The sequence below is a fragment of the Ostrinia nubilalis genome, chromosome Z (genome assembly GCF_963855985.1).
Source record: "Ostrinia nubilalis chromosome Z, ilOstNubi1.1, whole genome shotgun sequence".
Taxonomy (NCBI): Eukaryota; Metazoa; Arthropoda; class Insecta; order Lepidoptera; family Crambidae; genus Ostrinia; species Ostrinia nubilalis.
The window spans coordinates 13,357,881-13,378,947 of record NC_087119.1 but is presented as its reverse complement, the minus strand read 5'-3'; the positions used below and the strand labels follow the sequence as shown (position 1 = coordinate 13,378,947).

Genomic DNA, 21,067 nt, shown 5'->3' with positions numbered 1-21,067 from the left:
GAGGCGCATACATTTTACGGTCGCAAATTTATAAGATTTGTTACTAAATCTTAACACAAATATATTTTTTTAATTAAATCTAAATGACAAGACAACATGCATTTTTATCCTATTTCATTCATAAAGTATTTTGTTTGTCAAAATAACATAAAAATTACAATCACAAAATACATTCACAAAACTAGATAGAAATTCTAAGTAGGCAGTTGTAATGAAAATAGGGTCTACAGGTGGGCAGCCCTATCGCATGTTGTCATACCGTGACGTTCCGCGCGGCTGTTGACATTTATTTCAAAAATATGGTCGAGTTGGAATACTGTATAGATAGTATTACCGTGCTATTAATTTAACACAGGTACGACTGTACTCAGTGTTGCACTATCAAATGCAATTGACGCGCCTCTATGCCAGGGTTTTTATGTTCCTGGTCAGGCTATAAAATGCAATTTCTATTAACCCTTATTCAAACAAAGGTAGATATATTACCACTTCGTTTACTTTTAAAAAAGGATCCTAATATTCGATATGGTAATACTTAAAGGTATCGTGGTCACTTATTTATATTTTTAAATATATTTTTTTACTTATCTATGCCATCTTACAACTTTTCAACGTCATTTGTCACTGTCAGGTAATGTCAAAGTCAACCAAACGGTTTTGGTGTGAAAAATTTCAAGTTCTTAGCGCGCTTTTTTGGTATTTTTGAAACTTTGTTCAACGAAAATTCTGAAAAGTGTTTTTTCGATTCAAATTCCTAAACTATAACATTTGTTGTATAATCTCACTTATAGGCAGCGTCTGCAATTGATTTATTCATATAATTTAGACATTTTAAAAAAGTGGTAAATAGTTTACCACTGTCCGATCCCGTCTTGACAAAAGTTTGATGATATTTATAAAAAAAACTGTTGTTTTTTGTATGTGCACAAATAAAACTAAATAAATATTTGGAGAAATTTTAAGTTTTTTTGATAACTATTTACGTAACGATTTGACGTTACGTAATTAGTGAAATTGTTAGTTTCAGACTCAAGGTAAGCATAATAATTGTAAGCATAATAACTAATATTAATAAATATTGTTTTTACAAAAACAATAAATTTATTTAATTCCCAAAATATTTAATAAAATATAGGTAGAACCAAGAGGAAGTCACTAGTCAAGAACCAAAAACAAACCAAGACGGACAATGGTAACTATTTTACCACCAACATTTAATAATTGGTAGTCATTAATGGATAATGGTAAATTATTTACCACCCAAAAAACTACCCCTTCCCCTATTTTTTTATAAATTTTGATCTAAAATATGAAATAAGTGACCCACAATTACCCAAAATCCACTTCAACTTTGTAAAAAAAATGCATACCAGCTCGCATTTGAATAAGGGTTAAATTTATATTAAATTAATCATTTTTTTGTTTCTTTCCATTTTCTAATGCAAGCGATAAGAGGTAAAATAGCAAACAGTATGTTTGGTACCAATTTATTTATGAAGTTGGTAAAAAGATAAACTATGTAATGTGTAAAAAATCTAACCTTTAAATAATCCGATATATTATTCACAGATCACTATAATATTATTTTAATCTATTATCATCAATTAAATTTTAGATAAAAATCTGCCAAGGTTTTTTTTATCAGTAAAAAGCATGTAAAAGTTAAAAAATCATTGCTGTTTAATTTATGTTAGCGCCTGTAGCGCCACTCTTCGATTCACGATTAAGTTGGTCGTCGTTTGAATTCCTTTGACTTCTTTCTTTAATCTGTGCCATCAGTCATCAACGTCAGTTTGATGAATTGTGTTGTCTTTTCTTGTCAGATGTAAATAAACAAGAATGGTTTCCCAAGAAACCAAACAGTTGAATGATTTGATTGAGTATCTTGTTGTATTTGACTGAATTCGATTTCTCCGTGAAAGAAATATATTTTCGTTCATTACTATATTTTGAATCGGCCATGGCATTAATTATGCTCCCACAGTAATCATAAATAAAACACTCACTTGTAAAAAAGTAAATTTTCATGATGAATGGACATCCTAAACGTAGGACTCATTCGACCACTTTACCAGCTATCGAAACATTACAACGAAATGTCAGGAAAACTCCTACTTATTATTTAAGGTAAAGCATGTTTAACAATTTTATTTTGATTTGCATTGCAATAAGGAAGCTCCATTGGTAATGACTACCTATGTAGTCTTGTAACTCACAAGATTTACGAGAATAAATGAAGTAATATTACTAGATACTTAGACCATGCACCAAATAATTAAATCTTTAATTTCATAGGAAACCCCGAGACATTCCCTTCCATTTGCCTCATAAAAAGTTATTGGAGAAAATTGAATTTGTTAAAGCTGAACCTGAACCACTGGTAAGTCCTTTAAAATTAAAATGGAGAATGTACCAACCTTAGTTAAAAAAAAAGAAGAGAGAAATTATTTAAATATGTTTTTTCGAATAGACTGGGTTTAATGAAGCCCAAGAGGAAAGATACAGAAAGGAGAAGAAGATAATGAAATTAGAACCCATTAACTTGGAAGAAGGTAAATTTTTTATTTGTGGTGATACAAAAGATACATACTATCAAAAGGTACCTAATAGGTATTAAAACTGATTTAATAATACTTACTTTTTCTATAGTCAAAGAAAAGAAAAAAAGAATAAAAATTCGAGAATCTAGCAGCCTGCAGCTACAGGAAGTTCAAACTACTGATCCCCTAAAAGTGAAACCTGTTGTGGCCTCGCAGAAGGAAGTCATTGATCATGTCAAAAATAACCCATCATGTGGCTTTCTCTATATGATTTATGCAGTACATCCTGATAATGTTTATTTTACTCCATATTACCTGAAGTAAGTACCACTGTCTTCCTCTTCAATATGCAATTATATAAATTTTGATTCAAGACTAATTATTACATTCATGATTTTAAACATAATAAATCAACTATGTACAAAAGTAGTGTTTGCTTTTAGGGTGGTCCCTTATGAAGAAATTGACAGAAGAAATTACTTAACAATAAGTCCATGTGGTGTCACACATTACACCAATGAAATGGTATTTACTAAGCTAAATGCTTGGGAACAAGAATATACCATATTTGTGAAGCTAACTGATGTAAGTGCAGAACTTTTTTTCTTATGTGGGATGCAGGAGCTTTGGGCAACAGTATCAGTGGGCAACAAATTGATTATTCTGTATTTTTTATTAATATTCAAAATTATTCACACAATAAAAGTCAATCATGTTTTTTTTGTAAGGGAAACTGATGAAAATGTAAACTTACTGAATTTACTGTTTTGGTTTACTAGCACAACTTTTTTGATTAATCAGAATAAAATATTTTACATTGTTCCAGATAAAGTTTTTTAAATTGTACAGATATTGGAAAGCATTCTATGTATGGCGTAAATCTATATTATTTAGAAAATATAGCAAATTGCGTACAAAAATTGCGAAAAATCTCTTTATTCTTACACCAGTTCTTGGCAAGGCTTTACTGAGCATTCAAGCCATGTGCTGTGAAATGTATATGAAAAGTTGGGCTGATTTGTCGCGGGACATGGATACTGCGTTTTTCTACTTCATTGAAGTTCAGGTAATTTGCCAGTGTGTGATATTTACGCATACTAAAATAGACGCGTACGCTGCATTTCACGCCATAAACAGTGACTCATAGGGACATACCCATTGACCTGCGCGCGTTGGAGCGCACTTACCCAGGCGTAAAGTCCGGACGGATGCGCGAGCATGCGTCGGAAGCCGGTCGGCTCCAAGCGTGTTCCAGCAGATACGCGCGCATTCCCCCCCCGCATTTTTGACTGAACGGATGCTGCGCTGCGGCGTCTTTCCAATCTATACATAGCCAGAACGCAAGGGTGTGAAACTAATCGAGTATAGTTTGGAATATACTTTTTTTACTAAGCTCCTCCAAACTATACACTGCCAGTACGCAAAAACCCGTGTATAGTTTGTAGTGACGTAGGTAAATGATCGTATTCCGTAATATACATAGCCAGTACGCATACGGACTGATCATGCGTGACGTAAAATGTTGGAATGAGTGTGCTATTACAATATGTGAGTATGTAGTTGTATTATTCGACATTTTGATTTATTGACCTCTCTTTCTATTACATGGTAATTAATATCCGCGTATCTTCTTTAAACACTGAATCATCTTTCGGCACGTGCCGTTATTTTGATAGAGGGTTTTTAGTTAAAAATGCCGAAAGGCATTAAGTCCGCCTTATGTACGCTGTTTTATGTGCATACAAGTTTAAAATAAATATAAGTAGGTAGTAATAAAATAAAATAAATGTAAAAAATAAATGAACATAATAAATTTATTGTTTTATTAAAATTAGTAAAGGAAGCACGACAAATAGTGTGTTACACACACGTTTAAAATATAATCTTCTCTTAACTCACTAGAAATAGACTATCTTAAAAAATGTGATAAGCATGTAATTTTTTTTTACTTCTGCTTCGTTCGCTACGCTACTCAGCCAGGGATGTCCTAAAGTAGATCCCGTCAAATTATCGATTAAGTGATGTATTTTAATTATTATGGTGCAGTAGCAAAATGAGCGAGGAATAAGAATTCAGAATGTAACGACAGACTTAAAAGATAAATTTTCCTAGTTCAATTTTTGTGTCTTATAAATATATTCAAATCATTTCCTATTACGTTGAACTTTTTTATGTTAAGTTTTTTATTAATAGCTTTTATTTAACTTTCACTATTCGTTTGTACGTATAAATGTAAATTTTCAAAACTTGCAAACGATTTTTCGACCATACGTAGATCCAGACAATTAAATTGCAGTAATAATTTCAGGCCTATTATTTAACATAATTTTAAAGGAAATGGAAAACTCTTTTAGACAGAGCTCAATACTTATCTAAAATAGCAAACAAAATAGTATTTGTAAAATATCGATACTCCTTTTATAAAGTGTATTACCCCAACATTCATTCTATCGCCGAGATCATTGAATTATAAACCTTAAACCATTTGTAATAGATAATCAATTTAATCTATTAAATTTTTAGTGACATCTACTGTAGAGTAGCGGAATTATTACTTCGGAATTTGTAATTTGCCCAGTGATTTTCAACTATGGTCCTTATTACTTTGCATTAGATGTTGTATACACTGAATCATGTGTTTAGTGTCACCTAGTGATGAGTAGCAGTACAATAATGTAAGTAAAACGAGATTTTAGCTTTAAATCATATTGCCTTTTGATAAGGTTGGATTTCAATTGATTTGTGACATGCGCTCTTTCGAAAGGCCAGACCAGTGCAACGAATGACAGACAATAATCTAAGTGTTCTTCTCTGCTGTGGTTTCTGCATAATTAATTTTATAAAAAGTGGTAAATATAAGTGAAGCTCATCAATATGAGATGATGATTTTCAGGACTTAAGATAAAACATGAAAAATGATATACGTGCCTATAAAATTTGAGGTCTCCCTCGATTTCCCTAGGATCCCATTATCAGACCCTGACTTGGTGACAATGGGACCACCTCAAGAGTATACCCTATCGAACAAAAAAAAATTTTTGAAAGTCGGTTCATAATTGACGGAGTTCTGCGGTAACGTAGGTACATACAGAAAAATCGAATTGAAAACCTTTTTTTTAAGTTGGTTAAAAACTACTTACAAGTGTTAAAAAAATAGTTTCATATTGATTCAGTAAAATAATAATGTGTTACATGAAATACATTTCACTTTAAATAGAATTCCATATTTTAGGTAGGTACTACATCAAAATCAAACTAAATTCATAATATTATTTATGTCAAGTGTAAGTAGTGTAGTATAGTTTGGATCGAAGCCGCAAGCATCCACAATGCGAACTATACACAGCCAGTACGCAAAATTCGTGTATAGTTTGTAGGAACAGATTTACAAAGGAGCACTCCAAAATATACACGAGCAGTTTCCTATGGGTGCGTTCTGGCCATGTATAGAACGGAAAGACGCTGCGCTGCGCGCCGACTCACGCCGTCAATGTGAATCCTGCCTTAGGCAGTTTTGCTGTGAAAATTTTTATCATCATAATATTTTTGTATCCAGATGAAACGAGTAGAGTATATACGAGAGAAGTTAGCAGAGTTCCGAGTGGTTGTGTTGGAGATCATCACCCAGGCGTGTCACACAGCGCTGTACCAGCAAGGCTTCGTCTATGACGATCGGAACATACCGCCCTTCCAGATTATAAGAGGGAAGCCGACAGGCGGCATGTCTTATACAGAGAAAGCCAATAAAAGAAAGTATTGCGAGAGGCTGGCATGGTATGTGTAGGAGAATGCTTTTTGTACGGTTGCCTGGCCTATCAACACCAAAGTGGGGCCATTCATTGGTCGTGCCGCTGTAATGTCATGATATACCAATTGCAACACTTTGGATTGCCGGAAACAAATAATGAACGTGCGACGAATGCTCGCTAACGGACTAACCTTGCTTTTTTCAGCTTCATAAAAGTCACTGACTATATGACGAACTACATGCTATACCGACTAACCAAACGATCAAACAGTATGATGGCAAGCATGTTGCGGAAACATGCGGAATTCACACCCGATAGAGCTCTTTTGGAGGGCACTGAAGTGGATGAAGTCCTAGAAGTGGTACCTAGGGACACTGATACTTGCAAGGTATTTCTTTTGTGCCTTCATCAAATAATTTAATTTTAATTTGCTAGCTTAACTAATCCACGTTGTTTCATTTTAGTGGGCTCTGTTCCAAGTTGATGCGTATGTTCTGCCAAATGGTCAAGTGGAATTGAACCCTAGCCAGAAAATCATTATGACATACTTAGAAAAAATCACGAGTTATTGGGATCAATACGTTCGCACATTCCACAATTTCCTGAATGAAGAAACTTTGCAAATATTCGTTCAGCCCTCCATCATGGGGAAGCAAGTTGAATGGTCAGCTGGAGTGGCACCAAACTTGTATTTCTTGATGAATCAGGACAAAACCATGTTGGCGGACATAGCTTTCATACCCAGTTCCCTAAACAACGCTTACGATTGCGTTTGGGTGTTTTTGCAAAGAATGAAAGGGTTCATGGATAACTTCAGAGAAGCTCATGACATGGATATCAATATAATCAAACAAGAAAGAGATACGAACGAGTTTAGGAAACTTTGTGATAAGCTGAACAAGCAAATGGAGTCTATAGAAGAAGTCGTGAGCTACCAGCCGCTCGGGTTGATATTCTTGTGCTTGTGTCCTTTCCAGGAGTTGTTCAGGCCACAACCGAGACGCCTCTTTGATGTTGTTCTGAACACTACACCAGAGTGAGTCATACGAAATTAATTTCTTGTTAGAATCCTATAGATCAGACTCATGATGTCTCCTCCACTTATGTAACTTTAAAATGTTCTTAGCAATATGTAGTTATGAGGTTTAAACTAAAAGCGAGGGGTCTCAAAAACTACTTTATGGTTGCCTTCAAATTGACCGCAAAGTACCGGAGGTAGTGTGATCAACATGCTGCTTTATTTATCCCATGCTTTCTTCGTCTTCGTTTCAGCCAAATGACGTCCACTGCTGGACAAAGGCCTCCCCCAAGGTTTTCCACAATGAACGGTCCTGCGCTGCCCGCATCCAGGCTCTTCCCGCGACCTTTACCAGATCGTCGGTCCACCTAGTAGGAGGCCTGCCCACGCTACGTCTTCCAGCCCATGCTTTACTACTTAATAATATACGTTTGAGACCTGAGAATTTCAAATCTTAAATTTTTGAGGTACTGAATATGTGTCGTCTTCTTCCAGCATTGGCCACGATTGCATAGCAGAGATCCTGAGCGGCATAGACAACATCACCGAAGACATCAGCAAGGAGCCCGAGACGGCTGGAGAGCTTGTGGCCTTCAACTTCATGATGGACGGGCTGGAGCCGAGGGTGGTGTTCCTAGAGGAACGCCTGGAGTACCTCCGGGAGCTGTATGATTTGATGGGAGAGTTCAACCTGCCGATACCGCCGGACGATATGACGGACTATTTGGGTATGTAGAAACTGACATTGTAGATAAGGGAAGTGGTTTTTAGCTTTAAATTGCTAAATAAACCTTTTGCTTTTCTTAATATACTATTACATACAGAGTGTTTCACTGGTGGGTCAGCAATAAAAATAAAGTTGATTCTGCTGCTTGAATGCAACAAAGCGTATAGCATAGCATTAAAGTAAACGTTTCCTAACCTTTTCTCCCACACCGTTGTGGCTAAACGCAAACCGCGAAAGCCAAGAAAAAAAAAAGTAAACAACTCGCGCGTCTGTTGTGTGACGAAATTACCAGAAAGAAATCAATGAAAAGATTAATCATGGTGACTCCTGGACAAACACTAAACTCCGACTCATTTATTTTTGGTAGCATTTATCATGATATTTCTAATAATAAGTCAAACTTATCCACATCTCTGCAGAATACCGTTATTTGAGGTAAATATATTCTCCTAACTTTTAGGGTTGAGCGTGGCATTGGGAACGCTCAGAACGAACGTGGACGCTCGTCTCGAGACGCGCGGCAAGCTCGCCGGCTTGTTCGCGAGCCAGATCGGCAAGGACATCATGGAGCTGATGCTCGACGTCAACAAACTCAGGGACGAAGTTGCGGTATGTAAAGCCGTCCCCACTTGAGGCTGAGACAGCCTTAGGTCGAGCGGTCGTCTCGACTGACTCGCGGTTCAAATGGATAGGCTTCAAACTTATGACAATGGCCTTAACTCTAAATAAAAGTTTTAATCTAAAAACCGTTACATTTCACAGGCACCTTGGTTATACGCTGACACGTCAGACATGGAGAAAGTGATGGAAACTCTGGAAGATTTGATGGAGAAGTTGCAAGCTTGCGCTGCCAGGGACAAGCAGATTCGCGAGTGGCAAAAAATATTCAAGATACCCCCGGCAAGACTGGAGGCGCTGGACGAAGCGATCAACGACGTCAAACTCAGACAACTCCTGTGGAAATCTTCTAAAGAATGGAACGATAATTTCACGTCATGGTGAGTGTTGTTGTATCAAGATATTTCATGGCAGTGGCGGATTTGCACATTTTGCAGCTAGTACATAAGCTAATTTTGATAGTTTCAATTGTACATTTTGTTTTTAAATATTTATTTACTCCATATTTACACTATTTTATTACTCCATATTTTGGTTTATAGGTATGAGTCGCCTTTCAATACTTTGGACATGGATGAAATTCAGACTACCACCATTAACTATGGCAAAATATTCAACCAATTGGACAAAGGTGTACCTCCGAACAAGATTGTGCCAAAATGCAAAGAAACAATCGATATTATCAAAGAAAAGGTGAGTTTTACAATCCTATCTTGAAATCTGAATGAAGTAAAAATGCCGTTTACATTAGGGATGTTATGGATATGTAGTTTCGGTTATGGATACGATTTCGGAAATAGGAATAGTATTATACCGGTTTCGGTTACGGATATTTTTTTATTTCGGATATCCGAAAGTTTCGGTTACGGATATCTTTGCTTTAGAATACAATTTGCAATAGTTGTCCAACACGGTTCATTCATGGCCGCACTCTTTACCAGGCCTGTTCATCTCCGCGAGTTTACATCGAAAACAAAACGCACGATGGCCCACCTACAGGATACTATTCGGGCAAGGCCTCACATACGAGCGAACATTGACTCACGCACGCGTATTCTTGTGTATGATGGAAGAAAATAAAGAAAATGGTGTATAGGTGTACCAGAATCTCATGGCAAATGGGGAAAATAAACTTTGTTGATTGCAATACTGGGGAAATTGGATTAAACGATCTTGATACTTTTTATTTTTTTATTTATGACTAATATTAATGAACATGAAGTACAAATGCATACCTATACATTTTAGGTATGTGTATGAAGAATGTTGTTATACATCGGGTTTTTAACATAAAAACATGTCTTGAAAAATAAGTAAACCGTTTATTACTGTGAATAATTTTATTATGTATCATACTTATAACTTATCACTTCATTCAGAACTAGAAAACGATTCTAAGAACTCCACTTGCATTTCTTGTTCTTCAATGGATAATTAAGTTAAAGAGGTATTTATACAGGGTGGAATTTTGTAATGCCACCTGGAGGGAAAGTACTCTTAATACTGTAGATAGAAAATTTTACTGAAACAAAACATTCTTATTTTTGAAAAAACAAAGAGAACTGCATTCAAAGATTCGATTTTTTTTCGAAAATTCACTACAATACCATACAATTTTCTGTAACATTATCAAAATAATTTAAGATTTCATGGTTTTCCTTTCATTTGATTTATCAAATTTGTTAGAGAGATTTCATCCTTATACTTAACCCTAACGATCGATGTAATAAAAATACAGGATGTCATTTTTAACAGATTTTAGTTGGTTCGATTCCCGGGTGTGGTAAGCAAATTTTTGGAAATCTTTGAATGCAGTTCTATTTCTTTTAAAAAACAAAGGAATGTTTTCTTTGAGAAAAAAATTCTATCTACAATATTTAGAGTAGGTACTTTCCCTCCAGGTGGCATTACAAAATTCGATCCTGTATAATTGTATAAATCGCTCTTTCAGCATTTCAATTACTCAAACTTGCTTGATGAAATCTTTTTCAATTTTCTTTACATGGTCATAACTTTTTCACTATTCCTCTGCACCAAAGTATGAAATACACCTGAAAACCCCGATAAAGCAGCTATTAGGTAAGAATAATTTAAAAATAAACATAACCCACCCTCCTTCTGACGCAGTTAGGTAATAAACTAAATGTATCAAAACATTTCACTCCAACTTACTGTCAACTCAACGACGCGCTTTAAAATCAAAGATTGATTTGAATTATGCCCTATTTTACAATACACATTGAAAACAATATGATTTGCTTGAGCTTTTTCGACTTTTTCATAAAAATAACAAATAGGCATTAAGAGATTACTAAATTTCTGCAGCGGCTGACAGATCTCTTGATTTACTTTGACAGGTGACAATAAAACCATAGACAATGGCCATATGAAAAACACACTTTTCCAATATTTTTGTTTGCCATGAGATTCTGGTACACCTATACTAAATACTGTGCAGTATTTAACTGCCTAAATAATAATAAAAACACATAATGTACTTTTTTAAGTTGCCTCAAGACACTGATGCATGCTAAATCATGTATTTCCTCCGCCATTTTCCGCAGTTTGGCACCTCACGTCACATCATTTTACCGAAGTCAGCCCTATAGCTTCGGCGCAGAGCCGATCACTGACATTTGTCAACAAAATGGTGCTTGACTCTTGAAACAGGCTAAATTACACCATATTGTTAATGACATTGAGCATACATTTTTTTAAATACCTTCGCGAAGTAAAACTTCTGTACGTAGTACTTATTATTATTCTGTGGTACACGCTAAATCATCCATGAGTGCACACGCACACTACAATAATGCCACACGGATTCTCGGATCAAACTTCCCGCACCCAGGGCGTCTTCGCGGATGAAACGAACTATATCTAATTGTTACCCCTTACTCGGCAGATACCAGTGATGTCATACCTGCGCAACCCGTCGCTGAAGCCGCGGCACTGGGTGCGCATCGAGGAGATCCTGCACACGCGCTTCACGCCGGACATGGTGCTGACGCTGCAGGTGCTGGAGGAGCTGCAGGCGTTCCAGCACGCCGAGGAGCTGATGGAGGTCGCTGGCCAGGCCAGCTCCGAGGCAGGGCTTGAGGCGCTGCTTAAGAAGGTATGCTTTATGACTTACTTTTTTTTTTTTTTTTTTCGTCAGGAAATGCATGAAATTGCATACCCACTGGCCCGGGGGAACCAGTGGGTTATGTAAGGCTCTCCCTGCCAGATGGGCAGGGCCTACTCACTAAAACCTGACGGTGTCCTCCCGAAGTCTTTGGGACGGTGCTGCGAGTTATTGTCCGAGCTAGACGGCCTAGACATTCTTTCGCGGCTCCGCCCCAGACTGTGGCTCGCTCTATGACTTACTTGACTTAAGGTCCTACTATGTCCCCTAGATGGGGCAGAGGGCTTCCACAACAGTCCTCCATCGCGTTTGGTCTTGAGCTTCGCGTTCACAGTGCGCCGCCAAGTTTGCTTGGGGCGACCACGTTTGCGTTTTCCTTGGGGGATCCAATCCAGAGCCTGCTTGGGGATGTGATCGGGATCCCTTCGGAGAGTGTGGCCAATCCAGTTCCACTTGCGGCGCTTGATCTGCTGGTCGATCGACCAATAGCTCGACGTTGGAGATTTTCTCGGGCCAGTATACGCTTTATGAGTGTTTTCAATATCGTGCGGATTTCATCACGGACGCGGGATGGCTTCATACACGCGTGCGTGTTCCACGCATTACAATAAATACTTGTATGAATAGGACATTTGCGAGTGTCACGCATGCGGGGCAAGTCCGCGTCCATAATCCGCACGATATTAAAAATACCCTTAATTCTCGTTTGGGTTGGTGTGATTATAATACCTCGGCTACACTACTCGCGAAGTTGACTGAAGTTATCGAATTAGATATAGATAGTGTAGACACGCACTTCACTTCGAGCTACCTGCCTCTACCTGGTTTTTGCGCCCGAGATAAAGCTCGCAGTGCTCCGAAGATTGAATACGAATCGTCAGACGTACACTACTCGGCTAACTTCTGTTCGCGTTGAGACACTCGTCCGTAGGAATCTGAACTTTGTTATAATAAGCGCGAGTCACTGCAATGGCAGTTACCACTTAATTGTCTCCGAGACTGGGTTCGTCGCGAGGTTGCATGAATGTGTGGATAAGCTCTTCGGAAGTTCTTTTCCTCGAAGACTTGGGCGAAGCGAATAGTGTTACTACTATCATGAGGATCTTGAGCGTTAGGAAAAAAATTAGGATAGTTTGCGCTTTGCAGTAGAAGTAGTATAAAATGAATAGTTAAAATTTTATACTAACCAATTCCAAAACCAACAGGTGGAAGAGATCTGGGCCGCCCTAGAGTTCCCCGCGATCCTCCACAAGGATGCCAAAGACGTGTACGTGTTGGGTGGCCTCGAGGAGATCCAAGCGGCACTAGACGAGAGCAACATCCACGTCAGCACCATCCTCAGCTCCAGGAGTTGCGGCCCCATCAAGAGCAGAGTCGAGGAGTGGGCCAGGAACTTGGAGCTGTTCGCCAAGACACTTGTAAGTGGATAATTTCACTCACTCTACGCTACAGCACATCCAAACACTGCGGCATCTTATGGAGTGGTAATAAATGCTTTAATTTAGTCAAATTCCTTCGATCGTAGCTTCATTAACACTTATTTACCTACCTTCCTTCGTTCACAGGAAGAATGGTATGCCTGCCAGCAAACATGGATATACTTGGAGGTGATCTTCTCAGCTCCTGACATCCAAAGACAGCTGCCCAATGAGACCAGACTGTTCACCATCGTTGACAAGTCGTGGAAGGACATTATGCGCAAGTTGGCAAAGGTTTTTTTTTTAAATTAAGTTATTTTAGCTGACATGTAATTTTTTTCTTCTACATATCATACTATTTATCATCGAATTATCTTTAAATCTGCATTGTGAATTTGTGATTCCTTTACAGGCGTTTTCTCTGTTCAATCTTGTACTTAAGTATAGTTTCATACTGGTTGTTTCGGAATTGCCCCTAATCCAACCATGTATTCAACGATTTATTAAAGTAAATCCATTATAATTTTTAGGTACCACTGGCCATGCCAGCTGCAACTCAACCCAAGCTGTACGAAGAGTTTGTGCGGAACAACGAAATGTTAGATCAAATCATGAAATGCCTTGAGGCATACCTAGAAACGAAGCGAGTCGCTTTCCCCAGGTTCTTCTTTTTGTCAAACGACGAGCTACTGGAGATATTGGCTCAGGTATCTTATCTTCTCAATATTATGTTTATTTTGTGTTGCAATACCGTTGTTCTTGTGTATTGAATCCAAAGGCTCTTTTATTTTGCGTGCATGTGTGCCGGTAGACTATTGTATTTCTTCTTTTCCCATTCATTGGTTAGTATCCGACTGCAAAATAGTTATATCTCACTTTAATATGAAACCAACTGGTGTTTTGGCAAACATTGCTTGGATCACAAAAGACCTTATACGTACCTTATACGTAATAGGAAGATTTTGTGGTTTCGTAGAGACTTGACAATGGACATAAATGTTTTGACAGACAAGGAATCCGCATGCAGTACAGCCCCATTTACGAAAATGCTTCGATGCAATAGCCAAACTAGAGTTTGGGGTGAAGCTGCCTGAGAGTGAAATGGAGATAACGGAGGACGGGACCTTGGTGGAACGAGAAATGTCTTTCAACACCCGGGACATGTTGCAAGCCAAACTGGCAAAAACGGCAAAACCTGAGGACTTGACAACTGATATAATTGCTATGCTCTCGCCTGAAGGAGAGAGAGTTAATTTAGGAAAGGTTTGTGGGCTTTTTTGGAAATTATAACCGGTTTTCGTAATGATAATGTAATCTGACAATGTACGGAAACCAAATGTTACTTTACTTCGCTTTATAATTCAAGCGTCAGTCATAACATTATTTTGGCCAAAATGAATGGTTGTATATGAGTCAACCGCTATTCAGTCAAATGTCAATTTAAATAGCTCAATTAATGCATCGCATGTTGCATTGTAATGAAATATCTGCTAATATAATATTGTTTTAATACTTCAGGGTCTGAAAGCTAGAGGAAACGTCGAGGATTGGCTGGGCAAAGTCGAGGAAGCTATGTTCGCTTCGGTCAAGCGTAGTATGAAACACGCTTTGAAAGACTTTATGGCACGCCCAAGAGTGGAATGGGTTCAGTTGCATCCTAATCAGGTAACTTGATTTTTTTTATTGAATGTTTTAAGGGAGTCCACATATGCACATTTCTACGCGTGCCCATGATGTTTGACCATAACCATTTACCAGTACAATCCTGTTCTACAAACAGGTAGTGCTAACAGTCTCCCAGATAATGTGGGCCAAAGGGGTCCACGAGGTGCTCGACTTGGAGATTCCGCTTCGCATAGATACGGCTTTATTGGAATACGAGAAGAAGTGTATCTCGGACTTGAACGATCTGGCAGCGCTGACGCGGCAGAATCTGACGTCATTGTTCCGCAAGGTTCTGTGCGCGCTTATCACCGTGGATGTGCACGCGAGGGATACCATCCAGCATATGGTTGAAAAACATGTGCAAAAACCGTTAGTATACAATAAAAAAACATTGTTGTCGAATTTTGATCCTCTTCTTTTTTTACATGGCGGTTAAAAACCTACCGTATTTGCATTCACTAGTGGTGACAGCTCCTTACTGGCGCTACCTTCAGCGAGTGCAAATGCAATGATATTTCTGTCGTATTTACGCTCCACTTAAAGCCACTAGCGTGCGACAGGATCTTACTCGAAATTGGCGCCAACTATTTAGTATGAATTTGAATAGAAAATAGATATGAAAACAAAACATTATTTACGGAAATATAATTTTCAGAACTGATTTCGAATGGTTGAAGATGATCCGATACTATTGGGAAGAAGACATCGACAACTGTGTCGCTCGCATGTCAAGCGCCTTGTACATCTACGGCCACGAGTATTTGGGAGCTGGAGGTAAATTGTTCATTACTTTCCAAATATATCTCTTTATTTATTTAATAATAGTAGGTAATTGCGTCTGATTACCACAACGGACACAACAACTGCGGTTTGTTGTGATGATGTACTGTATCTGTAGTCTTACAAATAGTGGATGTGTCCGATTGCCGTTACTGGACAAGTATGGTCTTCTCGATGATGTACGTGTCTATAACAAAAAGCTATTATGTCCGATGGTTAATAAGGTTGCATGTGATCGCAACAAATAGCGAACATGTCTGATTTCATTCGATAGCAAAAGTGACTATGTTTGGGCAGAGCTTTAATAAAGTGACGCCTAAAAATGTGCCCTGCGGTGGTCTTCCAGGTGTGCTTGTGATCACCCCGCTGACGGACCGCTGCTACTTGTGCCTCATGGGAGCCCTACAGCTCGACCTCGGCGGCGCGCCCGCGGGGCCCGCCGGCACCGGCAAGACAGAGACCACCAAGGATCTGGCCAAGTCGCTGGCTATACAGTGCGTCGTGTTCAACTGCTCAGAAGGTAACGCTTCTTAACAAACTGGTGTTCTTGTTATCACGGACCGCTGCTACTTGTATCTCATAGAAGCCCTGCCGCTCGACCTCGGCGGCAAGATGGAGACCACCAAGGATCTGGCCAAGTCGCTGGCTATACAGTGCGTCGTGTTCAACTGCTCGGAAGGTAATGCTTCTTAACAAACCGCACCGCACTCACGGACCGTTGCTACTTGTGCCACATGCCGGGCAGCACGGCCGGCGGCCAACCCGGCGGTCGTACATCTTTTACTGGCAAAGCAGACTGAAAGCCGGCGGCATGTGTGGATATGCTATAAGTCCTACAGCTCGACATCGGCGGCGAGGCCTTTATTACTTCATCATCAGTCACCCCCAAGATTTTCAAGGCGAGAATGAATAAGCACTTTCAGGGCAGATAATGTACCATCCTAGACTTAACAGCAGTTGCAATTGCGGTCAAATACCTGCCTTGTTCTGCATTAAAAAAACCATTGCTCTATCCGTCGTTGTATATCCTCCTGGTGCCCTGTTGCTGGCAAGCAAAGGATTAGGTGTTATATCCAAGATTGTATGACCATCAACTACCTTCCAGCTTCTTTGTTTCGTGCTGCACGAGGTCTCTAGGGTGTTCCGCCTTGCAGATCTTCTGTATGGTGTCCATTATGCAGACAAGAGTTTCCGTCTTCTAATCCGTGAATCAGAGATGAATCCAGCATTAACGAACCTTTTGTGTGCATTGTATCTCACTATTTTGGTTTGCCTTCAATATTGCAGGTCTAGATTACAAGATGATGGGGCGATTCTTCTCGGGGCTGGCGACATCTGGCGCCTGGTGCTGCTTCGACGAGTTCAACCGCATCGATATCGAAGTGTTGTCCGTCATCGCCCAACAACTCATCACTATCAGGAACGCGAAAGTAGCCAAGCAGTCAAGGTAAAATTTATATTCTGGTTTGATTCCATTAAAGTCTGAATATCTTCTAAAAATATTGTGCAAGTTGCTGCCAGTAAATGCAGATCTTGAAAGTGGTGTTTCACTTATCTAGGGTAGGTTTTTCTTAAATTATTTCGAGAACACGTGGGCTGGTGGTACATGCTGTCAGTGCTATAGGCAGATTTGAATGGATTCTTGTGGTTGCAATCTGGCCGCCTGCAGACTTAACAGGTAGAGAGATCAATTATGTAAATATTCTAGGTTCATGTTCGAGGGGCGTGAAATCAAACTGGTGCGAACGTGCGCGGCCTTCATAACGATGAACCCTGGCTACGCCGGCAGAACCGAGCTACCAGACAACCTGAAGGCTCTGTTTCGTCCTATATCTATGATGGTGCCGGATTATGGTAATTTCACTCTTATACTTGCAACTTATGATTGTTTTTATTAAACCGACTTGAATGTGCTGTGATAGGTGTTATTTTTGGCTGAGAACAAATAGCCGTCATAAATATCGCCAAGTTAGAATTTCAATGTTTTAACACTTTAAGCATCTCTAGGGAATGGTTACGTCATACTGCTTTAACATTTTAGATCTTCAGAATTGTTCAACTAAATATAATAATCGACTTTCTAAATAGCTCTCATCGCGGAGGTGATCCTATACTCGGAAGGCTTCGAGTCGTCGAAGGGCCTCGCGAAGAAAATGGTCCAAATGTACAAATTGTCCAGCGAGCAGCTGTCCAAGCAAGACCATTACGACTTCGGCATGAGGGCCGTCAAAAGCGTGCTGGTAGAATACCGTCAATAACTGCTTGTGTTGTAGCATTTAATTTCAATTTAGTACCATAGTAGGCAGCAACCCAAATCAGCACTATGTTAGAATAATAGCTTTTTATTTATTTTGTCAAGAGACGCCAATGCGTGTTGTTTTGACATTAGATGAGCTAAAATATAAAGGAAAAATAAGAAACTGTACCGCATAGTTCACTGTCTCACTATTGCACATAAAACACTCCGTTTTCTTACAAATTGACTTCAATCAGATACATTTAGAATTACAGTATTTACAGAAGGTAGCTCAGTAAAATTTCAGCCCACTACCCAAGTAACATTTTACTCCATTTAAGAGTTCACATTAGTTCCAATGTGTATTTAAAGCATTAGTACAGTTCACTCGTGATGTATAAGCTGTATTATTGCAATTAATTACACCTATACCTGTCTAAGGGACTTATGGGAGTGTAGACTAGTGTAGAGTTATACTTTTATACGATTGTTGGTGTTATAATACTCTAACAACTATCCTTTAGTCAGCCATCTGACTAAGAGCATTATAGGAGGGTAGAGATACGGCAACCGCCGTTTAACGGCCTACTTGTACGATGTTATAGAGCTAGCATTTTAATAGAACACACGTGGTCATTTATAAAGCCAAAGGCTGTTATGTTTACTTGTTTTAGACTGTTATACAGCTAGTAGCTGTAGTAGGACTTGTTTGTGATAATTAAAATAACCTTTTTTTACTATCTGTACAAAAGTGTTTCAATGGTTCGCATGTACACTGTAGGCTGTTAAAAGGACTATATGTGTTGTCCATTAACATCAATAGCAGTTTATTTGTCCACAAGTACTACTCTTATTTGCTTTAAGCTGAACACGAATGTGAATGTGATATTCTATTACACATTTCCCCAAGCCTGTTTTTAGTTGTTCATGGTGGTTCTGTACATGATGCAGAGGAAAATATTATGCCTGAACCTGAAATTTCCCTTCAAAATATACCAGATATCAGAGTGTGATGATTGCAGTTCTTGTGATAGTGAATACCATTTTGATTTGGACAATTATTTAAGCTTTCGCAAAAAAAAAATAAGAACATGGGCTATTGAAAATCGTATTCCTCATTCCGCTTTGAATAAATTGTCAAGCATAATAAACGAATTTAAACCGGGAACACTACCGTCTGATGCTTTAGGTATTCATACTTGACTATTAGTACCTGGGCTAGGCGATTTAACGGACATTAATAATTTTTATTGCGGATCTCTAAAATTTCAGTATTTGAAAGAATTAAAGATACACAATTGACCTGAACTAGGTACATCTTAAAGCTGTACATAAGTTCACATTAGAATAAATTTATAGACATTAGCGCTGTAGTGGTACAAATGTGGAACTTCATATAGATAACAGCATTCTAACAGAACACATGTGAACCTAATATACGCTCACCGCATTAAATTGGAGTTATAACAGTTCACATAGCCGTATTTCATTTCCACCATTTTGTTCTACATAACCTAAAATATTTACCAAATAAATCTCCAAAATTAATGCAGATTTATCACAAAATTCGCAGATAGAGCGATTGAGTTTTGGTTTCATGTTATAATTAATTACCGTAATATAATTATAATGCCAATCCAATATCAAAAACTGAAAATTGTAGATTTCCTCTCAGCCAGTTTTAAATATTTTAAAATGAATATCGCGTTTTTACAGAGGCGCGTAAATATTTTAGCTGTAAATATGTATACATTTCACGATAAAGTTGCATTCCCAATGGCATTAACATTATTAAGTATTTAAAACCCGTGTTATTATTTGCATAAATGATTATCCGCCCGAGTTGTTTCCCTCTTGGCACTCACGTACAAATACCAAACTAATATTAAAATGTGGAAATAATTTAAGACACACGTGAACTTTAGGTAGCATTGGAGTACTTTTGTCGGACTTTATAACTTTGAAAGCTGTGCATTTAGCCACTTGTTACTCTTTATTGTCCTCACGTACGTTGTATGGTTCACACTGCGTCCCATATAGTGCCGTAAGTCAGCCTTAAGTACGATGTTACTACTTAAACTGCTATTATACTGCTAATGTACAGCCATAGTGAACTTAAAGCTGTCTAATTTGTGCCCAAACTGGTTCTATAAAAGCATTATAGCAAGCTATACAGCTCGTATACAGCTGACATACACAGCCTGTGAACGACTATTGAACTCTTAAATGGAGTAAAATGTTACTTGGGTAGTTACCAAAGTTTTTACTGGATAATGCATGTTTACGTCGAGTATGCTCATGGTCAAAGTGAAGTCAGTATTCAGCTTTATCCGGAATCCATCTCTCACATATCATAATTTCACTGACTGAAAATCCATTGACACCTTTCTGCATCTATTCTGCGTTTGGAATGCATAGACCCTTGCTGTTTCTAGGTGATGGCGGGCGCTTTAAAGCGCGCTAGCCCGGACCAGCACGAGGAGATGACACTCCTGTGTGCGCTGAACGACAGCAACCTGCCAAAGTTCCTCGCTGCCGACGCCATACTCTTTGCTGGCATTCTGTCTGACCTGTTCCCCGGCGTGAGTCTGCCTTTCAGGGACTATGGGGTCATGGAGGAAGTCATTAGTAAGTGGGATCATTGACTTTATTAGATAGATACGCAATAGGTTAATAGAATATTTTGAACAGACTGGACCACACTGTTGTACTAGTATTCATGAAGTGGCTGCGTTAGGATACACTATAGTCTATTCCGTTTTACTTTACGTGTCGTCCATACTGCAAGCAGATCTTTTTCAAATACATAATTACGTACTTTCTTGTAGCTTGGCTACCAGAAGCGATCGACAAAAGAAAAACCTTTTTAGGTTTTGTTGCTTTACGTATAATTATAATTTTACAGCTGAAATTCTCCTGGAAAGAAAACTGCAGGTGGAAATGTGTCAGATCCGCAAAGTGATTCAGTTGCACGAGACAATGATAGTGCGTTGGGGCGTCATGTTGGTGGGGCCCACTGGCGGCGGGAAGACCGTGGTTTTACATGTGGGTATTTAATGTAATCTTTTATCAAACATTTTACTTTTTTATCTATTTTTAAAGTAACGATATGTTACAGTCAAAACTCATGATCGGTAAATTTTCCAGTCAACACTGATTTTTCCAGTCAAAAGTGGTTTTGTTGACCAATGG

At 38.5% G+C, this 21,067-nt stretch overlaps 1 protein-coding gene across 1 annotated transcript in view; it reads left to right on the top strand.

Annotated features, from left to right (window-relative positions):
• Nucleotides 1-1,833: 1,833 nt before the first annotated feature.
• LOC135086570 (dynein axonemal heavy chain 6) overlaps nt 1,834-21,067 on the top strand; it is a 91,662-nt gene continuing 72,428 nt past the window's right edge. Inside the window, exons 1-27 of the mRNA XM_063981321.1 lie at nt 1,834-2,127; nt 2,296-2,380; nt 2,471-2,552; nt 2,650-2,860; nt 2,984-3,125; nt 3,367-3,606; nt 6,097-6,314; nt 6,494-6,677; nt 6,754-7,325; nt 7,803-8,035; nt 8,495-8,643; nt 8,797-9,032; nt 9,195-9,345; nt 11,558-11,767; nt 12,982-13,194; nt 13,342-13,488; nt 13,725-13,901; nt 14,203-14,457; nt 14,713-14,859; nt 14,975-15,228; nt 15,515-15,633; nt 15,986-16,159; nt 16,927-17,086; nt 17,348-17,493; nt 17,728-17,879; nt 20,311-20,503; nt 20,781-20,920. Of these exons, the coding sequence (XP_063837391.1) occupies nt 2,027-2,127; nt 2,296-2,380; nt 2,471-2,552; nt 2,650-2,860; nt 2,984-3,125; nt 3,367-3,606; nt 6,097-6,314; nt 6,494-6,677; nt 6,754-7,325; nt 7,803-8,035; nt 8,495-8,643; nt 8,797-9,032; nt 9,195-9,345; nt 11,558-11,767; nt 12,982-13,194; nt 13,342-13,488; nt 13,725-13,901; nt 14,203-14,457; nt 14,713-14,859; nt 14,975-15,228; nt 15,515-15,633; nt 15,986-16,159; nt 16,927-17,086; nt 17,348-17,493; nt 17,728-17,879; nt 20,311-20,503; nt 20,781-20,920 (5,091 nt within the window). The 5' untranslated portion in view covers nt 1,834-2,026. The remainder of the gene's footprint in view (nt 2,128-2,295; nt 2,381-2,470; nt 2,553-2,649; nt 2,861-2,983; nt 3,126-3,366; nt 3,607-6,096; nt 6,315-6,493; nt 6,678-6,753; nt 7,326-7,802; nt 8,036-8,494; nt 8,644-8,796; nt 9,033-9,194; nt 9,346-11,557; nt 11,768-12,981; nt 13,195-13,341; nt 13,489-13,724; nt 13,902-14,202; nt 14,458-14,712; nt 14,860-14,974; nt 15,229-15,514; nt 15,634-15,985; nt 16,160-16,926; nt 17,087-17,347; nt 17,494-17,727; nt 17,880-20,310; nt 20,504-20,780; nt 20,921-21,067) is intronic.